Below are 15,925 nucleotides of genomic sequence, written 5' to 3' on the forward strand. Positions count from 1 at the left end.
AAAGGATGGTGCCATCTTAGAATGGCCAGTGCGACACTAGCCGAATATAGTTGCCGTTGTGTGTTATCAGAGTACTGTTATCATCGGCATATTGAACAATATATCCCGATGAACGCAAGCAGGAGTTTGGATGGTGGTACGCAAAGCCACTTCTCACAAGTTTGCTGCTTTCCTCAAAATGTCACCTGTCAATTCTTCCCCTCGTTTCCTTATCTCTCCCAGACGACCAAGTCTTTGCAAGCGCTTGATCATGTCTTCGTCGCCGAAATGACTGTTGTGTTCGAATTCCGGTTCCTGAGCGTAGGCCTGGCGAGCAGCATCGGTCAAAATTCGAGCGGTCATACCAAAGACTCTATATCGTTCTAGGCCCTCGAGGTGGTCGGCTGCAGCCTTTTGTGTATCCGTCCTTTTGGGTTTGGTCACATTTTGGTTTGTGACAGGAACGAAGAAGTTGTGCATGCGCCATCTATGTTGGTGCCAGTCAGTCCATGACCCCCTGTACCAGTCTGATGGCTTTCCAGGAAGATTAGGCTCATTGGGTAAATCCTGCTTGTAGAGCAGGTTCTTTAGAGGCAGTGAAAACACAGCAGCGACCTCACGAGCATCGAGTCGAGGCAACAGTTGTTCCCCAGCATTTGCACTCTGGCCTGTGTTTTCGTCGTAGGAGTGGAGAAAAGCGATACATGGCCGGACAACAAGTTCAGTCTTGGCAAGGTTGGTGGGCATTTCCGTTAAGTGCTCGATTCGAAAGGGCTTAGGAATCTTGTCGTCGCGTTGGGGAAGTCCAATCTCCTCGGAGGCCTCACGTCTAGCACACTCCCAAGCACTCTCTCCTTGTTCGGCTTTACCACCAGGTAGTGCTGCTTGGCCTGAGTAGGAGCTCAGCGATGAAGCTCGCATGGTGACGACAACGCGGAGGTCACCTTTCTGGTCGGCAAACAGTAAAATCAAGACAGCTGCCTTTCTCGACAAAGGCATGTCCTGCCATATCGTAGGAGGTGGTTTGTAGGCTCGTAGCCGGTCCAAGGCGTCCTAGCATTTGTGTCAGACCCTGTGGCCATAGCCAAGAATAGCCACTCTCTTACCTTCGACTCAGCTGTCAACGTCGCCATTCTGTACAAAGGGCCTTGCAGATATGTTGCTAGACTTCTCAGGCTCCTCGATGCGCCATTGCGATGTATTGCGCGAGTGATCAGCATACGTTAAGTCCTGCCTCGATTCTGGTCGTTTGCTGTTCGTTTCAAAGAAATCACAGAACCGAGGTGCTCGGGATGACTGACGAACAGCGATTGAATTATGGAGTCTTGATGCCTGGAGCTAACCTGCTCTGTAAGCTCATTGAGCTCCTGCAGGTGCTTTCCATTAGGCACTAATTTCGTGGGCTTTGAGGGCTGTGCTACTGTCCAAGGAGCGACAACTTTGTAGATCGTGCACCTTGGCGCTCATCACCATGTTCGTCGCGAACATTAGCTCCAATAATTGAAAGCTGTGGTGATGTCAATGCTGGAGCTGGTCAGAGTGTAAATAGCTTCACGAGGGTGGAAAGACGTCGTGAGCTTTATCCAGTGCTGTGCTACGCTTCGTCTATACCAACGTCCTTGCGAAAAGTACAACAGAGAAGGAACGAAGATGAAAACCTTGATCGCGCTTGCTCTATTTGCAGCGTATACAACAGCTGTACCGCCTGCTTCTTTCGGGTTTCCTCAAAGCGAGGGTAACACACCCCTGTCAGTCGTTTACCAAGCCAACGGATCTGCTCTTCCTGTACAGCCTGGTAACCTCTTTGGCATCAATGGTGAGTTCTCCATCTGTCTGATACTCATGCTCCGCCTGCTCGACTTGCAGTTCTGGTCCAGTCTTTTAAGTCTAGCTAACACTCATGCAGTCCCTGCCGAGGCGCCTTCTATCGCCGTCAATGAATCTTACCAGTCTCTCGGTTCTGCTTATACAGGTCAATATGTGTTCTTCATGCTAGATCCCGATGCCTCGTACCCAGAGAATCCACAGAATCGATGGGTCATTCATTGGTGGCAGCAAGGCCTCACCAAGTCTACTTCGCAGGTCAATGACTCGGGTATCGGCGGTACATTGCTTCAAAATAACACACAGCCTCGAGTGGCATATCGCAGGCCTCGCCCTCCTACTAACAGTTCAGCCCACAGATATATCCAATATCTCTTTGAACAGCCTCCCAATTTTTCGATTCCAGCAATCTACTCTGGCTACAACAACACCAACGCTTCCAGGTTTCCTTTCGAGCAATTTGTAGCTGATGCAGGCTTGAATCAGCCTGTTGCTGCCAACTATTTCTATTGCTCCAACCAGACGGCTGTTCCAGCCACTTTTGTTGCGGCTCCCGGGGGTCAATATCCAGGTGGTAATGGTGCTATGATCACTCAGGGCACGAATTTACCCTCCGCAACAAGCACAATGGTAGGCCCCACATCTGCTACCTCACCAGCAGTCTATACTGGATCTGCAGCCTCAGTTGAGCCTGGAAGCTATGTGGCACACTTCCTTCTGGCATTCGGTGCTTCGTGGGCATTCATAATGTAGCTCCGCTGGCAAGAGGTCCGCTTTAATTGCTCCGTCTCAAAGAGTCGTTAAGGTTTGTTGAGCTTGTGTGCAGACGTGTTTGGAAAATCAGGCTTGCCAATCTTGCACGAGAATATTGGTAGCTAGCGCACAAACGAGCAACGACTCGGTACCAAAATGCCAAGTTATTCAGCATAGGCTGCCTCCATCGGCAGCCACATTGGCGAGGACTGTGTGTTCGGGGTCAATTTACCAGACCACGAAATGTACGCGTTAACTGCCTTAGTAGCCTAATACCAAGCTTGCATCAAGTTGCCGTCCTCCAATCATGTTTACGCCGATGGCTACGTCTTGCCGCGTGTATCTCGTGGTCAGCCTCCAAATTCCATGGACAGAAAGAGGACCGGTACCCATCCGTGAGGTGTCAGTCCTGGCGGGATCCACATCCCGAAGAAGTCACAAGGCAGCATCAAGAGAGAGGAGCAATATCGACCGGTCGGCCACCCGGGCCTATTGCAGCTTCTGGCTTCGAACACTTGAGTCTTCACAGTAAGAGTGCCGGCACACTGATACGCATCTTGCTGCAGTAAGTACTGTCTCATCCCAACAAGGTCGACATTTTTACAAGCAGAGAGAAGATATCGTGCACAAGGGTCTCCGCCAACAATGTATGCACATTGTGCTCCGTGATAACACCCCAAGCGCGTTCGACAATTGAAGATCTCTGGTGTGATTCTCTACCCCCATTGGATATTGTGTTGGAGATTATGCATGCCTGTTACATCTTCGCAAGCCAAGAATGGATCCATGAGCCATCATTCCGCGCCAACCATAGAACACTGAGCCTGGACTAGTCGATTGGAAAGTTGAGAAGGTGTGAGAAAACGAGCAGATTTGGTCTAAATGCTACATCGCGACTTCTCCCAAATGCACCACGACATGCTCCGCGAGCTCATCATCAACACAGCGGGTAATCAAAGTGGAGCTTTCGAGAAAGAACACATTAGTGGGACTCAACCAACACCTCGACAGCCTTCAATATACATAAAATTCGAGCAATGACGGGGATCTGGAACATCCTGCACATCCGGTGGTGTCGTTGCCATATACTGACTGCAAACTGTGACCACAACTCTGCACAAGTGTGATAGGAGCTTTGGCGCGTCAGAACACCTCCCGGATTACCAAAAGTTCCGTTGTAAACTCAGCAGTCTATGCCTTTTCGAGCCAAAGTGTCCGACTTGGTCTTCATTAGCCACCTCGGAATCTGTTTAAGTGGCAACTTAGCGTTGAATCCTTGTCGCCTTCCCACGGGCCGTTGAGTTCTGCCTAGTCGCACAATGACTTTGTTTTCAGGACAACGTTGACGAGTAGGCTATTTGTGCATGGCGCCACGTTCTGGTGACAATCTTGGAGGACACTTAGCATCTTCTTGCTCGTGACGCATTAGCCACGCTCGAGCTACAATGCTTACCGAAGTGCCAGCCTGGTAGATCCCGACGCATGACTTTGTGGATTTTGGCATCCAACCTCTCTAGGTGCAGAAAACTTCAGCAGAAGAGTACCAAAGTGGACATCATATGTGCTAATGAACCCTCACTTCAGTCTTGTATCAGAAACCACGGTGGATCTGCAAAAGCCATGTACATCATTGAGCTCCATATCAGCCGCAGCTCGACTACTGTCATATCACTTGATAGTGCAGCACTCATCAAGTCCCTTCCGCACAAAGATGCATACCGCGTTTCAGACGCCGACAACACTGTACACAACGACGAGCTGTTTGGCAGTGCATTCGACGTGGAGTCTGTTCAATGTTCTGATTGGACTCTCTCATTACCCTGGCTTTGTTTTCGTGAGGTGTCGACCAGATCGCCTTACTGGTCGTGCTGAATTGTCTACTATCAGCAAAGATGAACAGAGTGGAGGGTCATATATATGCGCTCCCCTTCGAGGACGGCGGTATGATCATCAATAGCATTCAGACATTCGCAATATCTCGTCCATTGACCAACTAGCTTCGAAGTACTCGGTATCGGCACTCACCAAAGACACAGCCTTACGTCTACAAGATGATTCGGACTATACCCAATGACTTGAATATATGGACATCGTACTCCCCTATTCGTCTTGGTTTCGTTAGTGATACCTTGACTGTCGGTTCTTTACCTGAGGATGAGTCTGACATTCCAATGTTCTCTCAGCATGCTGTTTCTTTACTCGACCACGACTGGAGCCGTCTCTCTGAGTGTGCAGCCAGAACCAACAACGAATCGTATCTACTAAATGAAACGCATGCACTATCTACAGATGTTAGCGGTCGATTTTTATCGGAAGGTACACTCCACGATTGTATAAACGTCTTGATGTGCCTTCTAATAGGGTTACTAGGAACAGCTTCCACGAGGGCGCATCCTGCATCCACGCAACGGCGAATGGTTAGTGATGCAAGCGACGACCTCAATGAACAAATGCAAAACACGAATGAAAACGTTGGAGACCTGATGTTGGAGTACCACGATCGCCCTAGATTAGAGTTGTGCTCGTCACAAATCGATTGGTGGTTTGATACTCAGCTGGTGGGCGCTGGCAGTCAATTCACTCAAACATTGCAGTCTCGGAGCAGTAGGACAACCACACTAAGTACAACAGACTCCGAGGCAGACTTTTGGATTGGAGCACAGTGTTCCGCTCCTAGCAGTCTGCACTCCACGAATCTGAGCAGTGTATCAGCTTGCTCCAGTGGGAGCTACGTGAATGTCTCTCGAGGCGGACGTATCAAGGGCTCGAGCCGCGCCTCCCGTGCCAGTTTCGTTTACGACTGCACCTTCTGCGAGGTCAAAGGATTTGCTGACTACTTCACATGGCACAGACATGAGAGAGAGCAACACGTGCCTGATAAGTTGTGGGAGTGCAGGTTGGCGGCGCCGGATAGTCATGGCCGAGTACGGTGCCTAATCTGTTCTATTGATCTTCAGACCTACAACTGCGCTCACATGCACTTGAATTGTTTCCCCCTGCAACCGCAGGTGAAGGTCTTCCCTCGCAAAGACAACCTCCAGCGCCACATGATCAAGCAGCACCACCTCAATAAAGAAGAAGCTAGAAGATTGGTGGTCTCGGCGTACACTGTTGTGCCAACTATAGAGTTGGAGCAACTTCTGATATGCACCATCTGTGGTCATATCAGTCAGAAATGGGAAGACCGAGCTCGACACATTGCATCTACGCATTTTCGAGTCGAGGAGAACTCCATGCGAGATTGAGTATGCCTATACAATATGAGCAAGAAGGAATACTGGTCCTCAACGTCTTCGGACACACCTGATTCAACTCAGGGTATCGTTTGGTCTAAGAAGGAGAATTTCTACAATCAACATCTACGCTGGTACGTGATGAAGTTTCGTGGACAAGAAAAGATCTCGGGTAAAATTCGCAAAGAAGTTAGGTTTCGCGATCGGATTGGCCTCGCATTAAATATCAGTTCGTTTGCTCAAAAATCACAGCCTTCGTCCATACTTGATGTCGAACTTCGTTCTTCCTCGAATATCGTTGCTACGCGGCCGGTTTACCTCTCAAGTCTTCTATCGCAAACAAGCATGACAGCAAGGTCAAACTCTAGATACACTGTGCACTGTCCTTCTTTGAGCTCAACCTAATCAATACAGAGACATAAGTCTAGTCACCAACACCTGAAGCACAATGTGAAACAAAATACCCATATTGAACACTATGCGCTTTGGACGCTTAAAAAAAACTAAAAATTCGTAATGCATACATACTCGTACATCAACCCTCAGCAGAACCATCTATGAAGCCAGAACCCAGTCTCATGACCACACCTGCACATGCTGGTACATCTTCATTTCTCCTTCCAGACTCCGCGCCTTGAGTTCTATACGAGAAGCTTGGTCCGGCGTGTCTGTGCCTGCAGCTATAGCTCCTCTCTGCCTCGATGACCTGAGGATCTTCGACTCCAGATCAAAGCAATCAGTATAGATCCCAGCATCGCACAGAGGCCACAGGATCTTCTCAGCCATGTCACAAAATAGCCCTTCCACAACACCCACAAAATCCGGTCCAGCTGATGTGCGACTCTCGCAGACCTCGCGAGCACTATGAGACGTGACGTTGCTCACGACCAGATGATCGTGAAGTGGCTGTAGAGGACTCCGTCGGGCTCGTCGTCGTTTACTAGGTCCTAACTCGACGATAGGTCCTCCCAGGAGCGCGGAAGGACCATCCGCGACGCCGAGTTTCGTGCCGGTTGGATCGTTCGGCGCTGTTGTCTGGCTTTGCATCATTTTCGGGTTGAGAATTTTGTCGAGGTCTTTGTCAGAACCGTCGTCGTTGTATTGTAGCTGGTCTTTGTAGTAGACTGGTAGAGTCATGTGAACAGATCGAGTGGTCCACATCGAGAAGCGTGGCAGGCTCTTGCATAGGGTGTCGATGTTATCGTTGTACTCTTGGGCCAGGCCTTCGCCTGCACCGGTAAAACTTGGCAGGTGCATGGTCATGCCTGTGTGAGGGTGGTTATTGCTGCCATCTTGGTCGATCCATACACATGCAGGTCGTGCTTGTGGACCGGAGCCTTCGATTACTAAGTTGCTGGGGTACCAGGGCGCGCCGCACTTCATGCCTACATCTCCTAACCATCCTGCCTGGTATCCTGTTGGACTTGTGACGGCGACCGCGGCTATACACAGTCCATCTTTTCCAAATGCCGCGACTGACAGATATTCTGCCGAAGCCTTCTTGCCTTTGACTGTCAGGTCGTAGAATGACCCGTCCTCAATGACATAATTGTAAATGCCCATGGCCTTCCCGATGAAAGCGCCAGCAGAGTCCCACAATGCTACGCCAGGAATGTTGCCACTCGTACTCGTGCCAACAGTGCCAGACAGCCCAGCATAGACGCGAACCTTCGTGCTGCTGCGGTGCACAGGTGGTGCGAAAGATGTGCTGGGAATGTTGATGTTTGCGAAGAGAGAGGAGACCAGCCCGATAATGGAAAGAGTGTTGGCCATTGTGGTTGAAGGGCAAATGAATTATCTCAAACAAGATGTTCTCGCACGACTAGAAGTCGGAAATACTCTGTCCAGCAGAGTCGCAAAGAACGTCGTCGTGGTACTGAAGTTCATTGAGCGACAAGATCGGTAAGCGATCAGGCGATAAGCGAGCGCGGCATCGTAGGAATTAGTAGCTGCTCCAGCAGCTGTTGATAACCACGTCAACAGATAAGTGTGAGTGAAAGACGTGATCCCTGGGGCATTGTTCAAGAGAACAACGGTTCAAGTATCTGTGGTCCTCATGTGAGTGGCCGTATCTGTGATCCACAGACGCTGCGAGACAGCGCCTAATTTCTTGGCACGAGCTTGACTGCTTCAATTTCAGGTCAGCGGCAAAGAGCCCAAACACAGACGGTATTCCTACCAAGCTCAAAATGTGATAGTGAACGTTGTTAGTAGTTTTAAGGGCGGACGCTTACCTTGTGCAGTACTTAGTCTCGTGCTTCGCTAGTTCGTATTCGTCACATGCTTGGGGATGGACTTGAATGCCAGCAGGAGCTCTGACACACTTACAGCGATGACGGCTTTGAAGCCAGAATAAGACTTGAGGTGAAGTGCTCTGCACGGTAAGCTCATGATGCAGTCAGCGAACACATAAAATATCTCGTTATTGGCTGAGGGTTACCGTCATCGTCATCGAGCAGTGACACTGTTCCTTGACCCTATTATCCTACCAGAGCAGGATTTCTCGACAGCGAAGGGTTGTCGAGGCGTGAAAGAAGGATTGTAAGTCAAGGGTTTGAAGGTGAAATGGATAATGTAGCAAATGTTGTCGCATTACAAGAAGGGTCAACTTTCTGATGTTGATGGCGTCTCGTCACAGCAAGAGCAGTCATAATGCGTTTCTAGGCTGTCACAACACTTACCGAGTTCGTCGTACAGAGCGAACGATGATCGTTGTTTGACGATTGTTTGACATTCAGAAGGAAATGTCGTTGCTCGCAAACCAAGCTTGTCCCTGCCAAGTTCATGCCTGAGGCATGAAGTCAGTGCTCAATCAACAGTAGGAAAGAGCCTGGGGTCTAAGTTATCATTGCACGAGTCAAAACTACATGTTGCTCTTCGTGCAGTAAATAGTGGGTTGCATACCTGGGCTTGATCACGGTCACGAACCTCTGACGGGGCTTTTGTGGTATCTGAACATTGACTGATATCGATTGTCATGAAATACACGGATGTCTCAAAACGGCTCAACATTTGAGATCGCAGTAATTGAAATATCGCAGGTATACCGCTACACGGAATGCATATCTCTCTCAAGAGACCGGGGTCTTCTCTCTCTTTGGCGTCCACCAGATCGACCGGTTTGTCCATTTTGACCTGCTTGGCCTGCTTGAGCCCCCTGTTCTCCCTGACCTGCATTGTCGTTACCACCAGCAGCAGCGTTGTTGTTGTTGTTGCCACCATTACCGGCGTTATTACCACCAGCGGCGTTCTCGCCACTGCCAGCAGCTGCGTTGTTATTGTTGTTGTTGTTTCCAGCGTTGTTGTTGTTGGCACCAGCACCAGCATTATTGCCGGCGTTGCCTCCGTTTCCGCCAACAGTGAACTTCTGGCAATCGTCCTGTGCGCCTCTCTGAGCTACAGGCATAAGCACTGGTTGATGGTTGGAAGAACTCGTCATGGTACAAACACGGTAATTACCTGCTGGCAGACCACCAGTAACTGTCGCCGACAGCTCACCTTGACCATTGCCATTGTCGTTGACACCTTTGAAGAAAGCAAATACTCCTGGATTGGGCGGGTTGTTCGGTGCAAGGCTGTTTCCGAGGTCCTGCACTGTGATGTGAGTATGCCCAATGACCTTTCCACCTTGGAGCTGTTGAGGAGCGGCATAATATGTGTTGTCAGGGTTTGTGAAAGTGCCAGCTACAAGGTTGGTGGTCTGGACTGTGATCTCGAAGTCGGTATTTGCTTGGATATTGTCACCGGGACCAGGATTAGTGATGATCGAGGATATCATGTTGTTCTGTGATGGGATGTCGCCCATAACTGCAAATGGTCAGCACAAGTGGAACACATCAACTACACTGAAGTCAACCTACCAATGCCATTACACGAGCCAGCTGTGTTTTGGAGGCCGTTTGTAGTGGTTTTGCCTGAGCAGAAGTTTATGAAGTTCGCAGTGTCCGTTTCTGAAGGCGATTGTCCTTCTTCTACGTCGGCTCCACCGTCCGAGGCAGATGCATCTTGAATATTGGCAGCAAGGAGAGTAGTGCCTCCGTTGCCTCCACCGTTGTTGTTGTTGTTATTGTTGTTGCCTTCATTTGCACCATTTCCTGCATTGGCGTCATTGCCGGCGTTTGCATTGTTTCCAGCATTTGCGTTGTTGTTACCTCCTCGCTGAGGAGCTGCAAAGGCGGTACCGAGCACTGCAAGTAGCATGAAAAGGTTTCTTAGATTGTTCAAATACATGGCGAGAAAAGAAAGCTGCAAGACGAGTGAAATGAGAGTGGTCGATGCACGTCCAGCGTGTATCTTTGCAACAGCAAGAAGGAGACAACTGACTTGCAGTGAGAGGCTTGGTAAGGAACGACGGTATTGTGGTGTGTACGTGGATGGGTCTACATTTCATGGAAGGGCAAGGCACCACGTCTATATTGGACTTACTTGGCAATACTGCAGATCAAACACGATCCATCACCCATCTTACCTGATGCTCGAAGTGTCGCTGATTGTAACTCAGTACGAGCCAGCTCGATAGCTGAAGCTGCCTCAGTCGCGCCATGTGAGCTTGATGCTTATCGTAAACACTGAGTAGAACGTCACATAAGTTGAAGTTTCGTATTGCTATAACACCCGCCTGGGGTTGGTCGCGATAGTGAGGTCGATATGAGGCCAGGAGTGTTTGGAGAGTCACCTCGAAGAACACCATCTTGAAACATGTCTTCGTCTCGTCGTGATCAAAACATCCTACCATAAGCGACTCAACATGGCAGATGCGGCCAGTTCAGACCGGAGTGAGCTTGGCAACGGAGATTTACCGGCGCTAAGAGTACGTCATACGCGAAACAATCATTGCATCAAGTGGTCGACTCGAGGTCTCAACTTCTCGCGAGCTTCCTCCTACAACCGCACCATAATCCAACGGACTTGGTCATCACCTTCCGAGTATGGGTTCGTAGACCTCGAGACTCACATCGATACTCGAATTCAACAGTGGACACGGGACATGTTTGCGCACGAGCTGGTCGATTGTCACCATAGTTGCTATCCCGCGCTCGATATGCTTTCAGAGCCCCAACGACGTCTAGGGGTGTGCCGCCAGCTGTCCTGACGCAAAGAAATTCGCTCGTCCAGAAAGTGTGATGTTTACGATCTTTTTCGAGCCATCAGCCTGGATTTCTAGATCGACCTCTACCGCGATCGTGCATAGGCGACCCATCTCCACGCCTTGCTGCACTGCATAAACATGCCGTTCATGAGAACTCTCTTTTTTGTCCTCAAGTCTGATTTCTTCAGTCTTCTTCGTCAAGTCGTCGTCTTCAGATGATGCCTCTTTGGCTTTTGGCTCCAGGTCCTTCATCTCATTCGTTGCGAGATAGCCAGCAAGAGCACAGCATGCACTGCCTGTTCCTGGGTCCTCGATATTTTGTGCGATCATTCTCGCCTGTATGGTATGTATGGTCGGTTCTTTGTCCTGGACCAAAGAGTCGAGCCTCTTGTAGTACAGTGCTCCGGTGAAGCTGGGCGCCCACTCCGCATCGAGTTCACACTCTGGTGCCTCGCTAGTTTTCAAAGCGCCGAGGATATCAGGTGCATCACTAAGGTCTATCAGCGCAAAAGTCATGCCCTTGACTCCAGATACGACAGGGAATGTTTTCTCCTTGAGCTTGTCGTAGGTTGGCACGATCTGTATTTGAGGCTGTCGGACTAGCACTTGCTCCATCGAGACACGACTCTTGTGCAGGTGCATGTTATGCGGCACCGCACATGCTGCCAGACGTTAGCATGGGCTGACTTGTAGATATCTGTGACTGACCTGCAACGTTTCTGTATGGATTGTAGAAGACAGGTACCGGTCCAGCCTTAGGAACTCGTCAGCATGCTGTATTGAAAATTTTGGGTACACAAGCCTTTGTCATGAAGACAGCAGTTTGCCTCTCGTACTCTCCTTTGCTGCCACCCGAAGGCGGTACAAATCGCTCACATTCATGGAATATCTTTTAGATTAGCTATAAGCAGTCAACCCGCTCGGGTCCCACATACATAGTGAGCAGCACCTATGACCTTTTCCAGATTAGCCTTATGCAATAGCTGAAGTTATACTACTCACGGGATGACCAGCGAAAGGGATTTCATCGCCTGTTTCCGTGAATATGTCAAGTTTGCGAGGAAGGCCAGGTCCAACTGAGTCATGAATGAATACGGTTTCCGAATAGCCAAACTCTTTTGCAATTAAAGACTTTCGTTGCTGAGGTATGGCATTGCCTCGTACTGACACAATAGCCAGAGGATTGCCTTTGAACCTCTCAGGCGAGAATACCTATAGGTCGTCATTCATGTTAGGTTTCTGCCTGAGTCCAATCACGGCTGTGAATTGATGATAAAACAGCAATACAAGACAAGCAGAGCACGCACAGTGACGATTGTGAATGTGTGCGGACCTGAAGCCATCGAAGCTAGTTTACGGTCTTTGGACTCGCAATTTGGTCGATAGTAGATTCTATACTATCTGGCAGCATCGACCAAGAAGTTCGAAGAGACATAGTAGGCGAGTCTTGGTCACAAGGCTGAGCTCATACAGCGGCAAGGCTGTTCCACGAACGACAATGTTTTACATCCTACCACCCACGAATTGTTAGGATTGTACTTTGTATGACACTGATAGATCAACCTGTATACAACTTCCACGCCTTCTCCAAATAGGCCATCCAGCAATACACGTCATTGATCATCGTTCCCCTGAGAAATATTGAGTCGCTGCCGGAACGGTTTTAGCCACTAAGTCGGAGGCAAAACAGGTAGCATACATCTCAGGGTTGGTGTTCGTGAGCGTCTTGAACAGGATAGCTCGAAGGACGAGAGCGGATATCGATAGAGAACCGGACAAAGCACAAGAGACGCCGATAAGTGAACAGACGCCGTAACTCCTTCACGCTGTACAGATACACTCCGAACAAGCCCAGCTATTCGCTGCTCTTCGACTTTCTCTTTTTCTTCTTCGACTCTTCCCCATGTCCGTTAACCTGTTCATCGAGTTTCCGCTTTACTTTCTCTTTTGTAGCAGCGTCGTCAGTGGCGGCTTCTGACTTCCGCTTCTTTTCTTTCTCCTTTTTCTCCTTCTTGTCTTTCTTCTCTTTGCGCTCCTTCTTCTCCTTGCTGACAGGGGCAACATCAGCCATTTCGGCATCTACAGTAGGGTCCTCGTCCGGATCGTCAATGTCCATCTGACTTAGGACTTGGTCCATGGCGGATTTCTATTGCTGTTAGCACAAGTCAAACGACCAGCCCGGAGGCACTTACCATAGCGACTTCATTCTTAGTTGGTTGCGTACCACTGGAATAGAAGTCTAATCTTTCTTCAACCTGCTTCTTCAACGCGAGACCAAAGGCAGTGGATGGTGTTTCTGAGAAGTTGTCAATCCTCGAGGCTATCGAACACTTGTTGGCTAGAAATCTTGATATTCGACCCTTGTTCTTCTGACCAGCTCGACCTATGTAGGACGAATGGTAGAGTAGTCCGTATTTTGGTGTGTTACCCTTCGTTTTCAAAGCTCTGAACAGGGCTTTCTCAGCTCCCAAGATCTGTACTGTTGATGCAGGATATTTCGACAAGTTGGTCAAGCTGCCTGCATGCGAAATGAGACGAGCGCCAACAATCTCGCCAATCAATGCCGCTAGATTAGGAGCAACAACGCCCATCTTCGAGACCAAGTACGTATGCAGTGTTTTCCTGTAGTTAGCCAAGCTCGCTACCCTCTGAGCAAATAGCGTAACATTTTCCATATCCGATACTGAGATTTCCTGGCCCATACTTGTCTTTGCAGCGTCAATAATCGATCTGGCAATCTCCTCGTCGTCTTCTACCTGAGCAGCAAGATCGTGCAGACTGTCCTCAGATAACGTCTTCTTGTCCTTTACATATAGTGCGACCTTGGCGTATTTCTGGTTCTCTGAGACAATCTTCACCAACTCTGGAAAATGCCACGAGTACCATTCGCGCACTCTCATGGAAAACGTGTTGATAGCTTTGTCCAATTGGTCGAGAATAGCGATTGCTTGTATGATATGGTTGTCGTTCTTCTGTACTGAAAACTTTACCTTGGCTCTTGAGTATGCGTGGCCCAGGCCAAGTTGCGCCGTGCCTGTATCTCCTTCGCGCAATTGCTTCAGCAGTTTCTCTGAGTGTAATCGAAGACCTCGTAACATGTCTTGTACAACCTCGCTGGTATCGCCTGTCTCACATTCGAGGCCTGGCATAGCGCTCTTGATCGACCCAGCCAGTATTTTGTCTGCTACGCCCAGCGAGATTTTACTCTTCTTGCCAGCCTTCGGTAGGTTCAATTCGAGGAATGAGCGTAAAAATTGCGAAGCAATACCTTCCGAGACATCGTGCAGCTCTTCTAATGCTTGCTTGCCATTCCTGACCAGATTAGCGCTGTGAATCCAATCTTGCAGAACAACGATCATACTCAAAAGGCAGAAAACTCTGCAGTTGAACCATCTTCCCAAATTTCGACAAGTCTTGCACGCCGTCTTGTACCTCTTTCAACCTATTGCCTACCGACTCAGGCTGGTGCACTACCTTGAATAACGAGTAGCCCATAGGGCCCTCGTGCAGAAGGAAATCAGTCATTGTCGCATATGGCTACTTCTGTCACAGATTCGATCGCCAGGTGTCTCGGGTTCGTCGAGGAAGTTCTGTATGCAACTCCAGAGGAAATTAATGATATTATTCCACAAACAACCTGGAGCACGTTGTATAGCTCAAAAAAAGAGCGCCGCAAATTCAGCATTCGGAAATTTTTGCTTGGTTTGCTTTTTTCGCTGGAATAGCTTGGCTTCGGTTGACCTTCCATGCCTGCCCCAGGAGCAACTTCCCTCAGTCATAGCTACCCCTACCAGACTCCATGGAAATGAAGAGATGCAACACATTTAGACACGAACTCTCCATATAAAGCTATCTGGAGGAACAATATCGAAGAAATTGACTCCCCACGACTACCTACATCTGAAATTCTGTGACCTCCCAGATTGTGTCATTGTATTCCAGCTTTTGTCCAACTTGCTTGACTGACATGCACAACCAGCTACAAGGTAGTGAACCGTTGCTTCGAATGTCCTTCGACCATTCTCGAAGGAAATCTTCATCAACTGTATGCTGCGGCTTACCACGAACCCACCTTTCCACTTCAATAGACTCACTACCATCTTCTTTGCGAATTGACATGATTCCCTGCACGTTACCTCCCAACCTGATCATGATGCCCTTGACCGATGCCGATTCAGTGACCTTTGCCACAACACAAGTTGTAGAGTCATCGACATCGTCCGATCTAGGGACTGCACTGGCGCTACACCAGTATTCCTTATAGAGCTCGTCTTTACCAGTAGCCGGATTTAGCATGACGCCCATTTCAAGACAATCTCCATTTGTCAATATAAACATGTCACCTTCATCGGATATCCCTGGTCCTCGAGAGTCAATGTCATGGAGGAATTTGCAATGTGCAGTATATGGCATTGCGACTGCATGCATCCCATCGGTAGCATCATGAAATGTGGTCTCAGCCCGACCAGAGAAAGCCCAGAAACTTGGGTGCTTCGATGTATCTGCAATCGAACGTGTATCTTTCGGAAAGCGAATATCAACAAACTCGCCAGATGGTGCTGTCAAAACCAAAGTATCTGTGTCTTCGTAGGGCGGTTTAAATCCCTTCTCAGATATGTCTGGTCAGTATCGCATTCACCCTACCTGTCAAAGTATCGAGGCGCCAGTAACTCGTGATGCTCAAGGTGTAATAGCGACTCACCCAAGCGATACCACGTCGCACGGAAGCGGAGGGTTTTGACAGAAAATCCTGTTTCCAAGCTGGAAGCTTTGAAGACGAATCACCAGACTCCTTGCCTATCACACCAAGGCTCTCGCCTGACATGCCATACATCTGCATCGTGACACCGTCGCATTCGTGGGCAGCAAGCTCAGCTATTCACTGCTTACAAGAAAAAGAGTGATGGCCAGTCAGTGGTATCAGTTTCTTGCTTCACGTGACAAACATGCTGTCTAGCTTGGCATTCGCGGGGATTTTGAACTTGTCCGCCTTCACTATCCGCTTTCTCTCTCAGCACTCATGTGACAGAGCATATTTTTGCTTAGT

The 15,925-nt window shown here is 49.0% G+C and overlaps 7 protein-coding genes across 7 annotated transcripts; 1 reads left to right on the forward strand and 6 right to left on the reverse strand.

Annotated features, from left to right (window-relative positions):
- Positions 1 to 153: 153 nt before the first annotated feature.
- Positions 154 to 1,112, reverse strand: PCD1 (8-oxo-dGTP diphosphatase; the record flags this gene model as incomplete). The annotated part of the gene is made up of 2 exons (XM_064895578.1): positions 154 to 1,032; positions 1,086 to 1,112. 2 exons carry the CDS (start codon positions 1,110 to 1,112, stop codon positions 154 to 156), a joined length of 906 nt encoding a protein of 301 aa, XP_064758265.1.
- Positions 1,113 to 1,629: 517 nt separating this feature from the next.
- On the forward strand, positions 1,630 to 2,556 carry LTR64_001198 (uncharacterized protein; the record flags this gene model as incomplete). Its single annotated transcript, XM_064895579.1, has 2 exons — positions 1,630 to 1,795; positions 1,886 to 2,556. 2 exons carry the CDS (start codon positions 1,630 to 1,632, stop codon positions 2,554 to 2,556), a joined length of 837 nt encoding a protein of 278 aa, XP_064758266.1.
- Positions 2,557 to 6,365: 3,809 nt separating this feature from the next.
- Positions 6,366 to 7,562, reverse strand: LTR64_001199 (uncharacterized protein; the record flags this gene model as incomplete). The annotated part of the gene is made up of 1 exon (XM_064895580.1): positions 6,366 to 7,562. One exon carries the CDS (start codon positions 7,560 to 7,562, stop codon positions 6,366 to 6,368), a length of 1,197 nt encoding a protein of 398 aa, XP_064758267.1.
- Positions 7,563 to 8,838: 1,276 nt separating this feature from the next.
- Positions 8,839 to 10,019, reverse strand: LTR64_001200 (uncharacterized protein; the record flags this gene model as incomplete). The annotated part of the gene is made up of 2 exons (XM_064895581.1): positions 8,839 to 9,596; positions 9,650 to 10,019. 2 exons carry the CDS (start codon positions 10,017 to 10,019, stop codon positions 8,839 to 8,841), a joined length of 1,128 nt encoding a protein of 375 aa, XP_064758268.1.
- Positions 10,020 to 10,854: 835 nt separating this feature from the next.
- Positions 10,855 to 11,760, reverse strand: LTR64_001201 (uncharacterized protein; the record flags this gene model as incomplete). Its single annotated transcript, XM_064895582.1, has 3 exons — positions 10,855 to 11,540; positions 11,587 to 11,632; positions 11,755 to 11,760. The coding sequence occupies 3 exons, from the start codon at positions 11,758 to 11,760 to the stop codon at positions 10,855 to 10,857; spliced, it is 738 nt and encodes a 245-aa protein (XP_064758269.1).
- Positions 11,761 to 12,733: 973 nt separating this feature from the next.
- On the reverse strand, positions 12,734 to 14,403 carry nop56 (Nucleolar protein 56; the record flags this gene model as incomplete). Its single annotated transcript, XM_064895583.1, has 3 exons — positions 12,734 to 13,024; positions 13,071 to 14,190; positions 14,240 to 14,403. 3 exons carry the CDS (start codon positions 14,401 to 14,403, stop codon positions 12,734 to 12,736), a joined length of 1,575 nt encoding a protein of 524 aa, XP_064758270.1.
- A 369-nt stretch (positions 14,404 to 14,772) lies between these two features.
- Positions 14,773 to 15,718, reverse strand: LTR64_001203 (uncharacterized protein; the record flags this gene model as incomplete). The annotated part of the gene is made up of 2 exons (XM_064895584.1): positions 14,773 to 15,497; positions 15,523 to 15,718. The coding sequence occupies 2 exons, from the start codon at positions 15,716 to 15,718 to the stop codon at positions 14,773 to 14,775; spliced, it is 921 nt and encodes a 306-aa protein (XP_064758271.1).
- Between the last annotated feature and the right edge of the window lie 207 nt (positions 15,719 to 15,925).

The sequence above is a fragment of the Lithohypha guttulata genome (assembly GCF_036872675.1).
Source record: "Lithohypha guttulata strain CCFEE 5908 chromosome Unknown scaffold_1, whole genome shotgun sequence".
Lineage (NCBI taxonomy): Eukaryota > Fungi > Ascomycota > Eurotiomycetes > Chaetothyriales > Trichomeriaceae > Lithohypha > Lithohypha guttulata.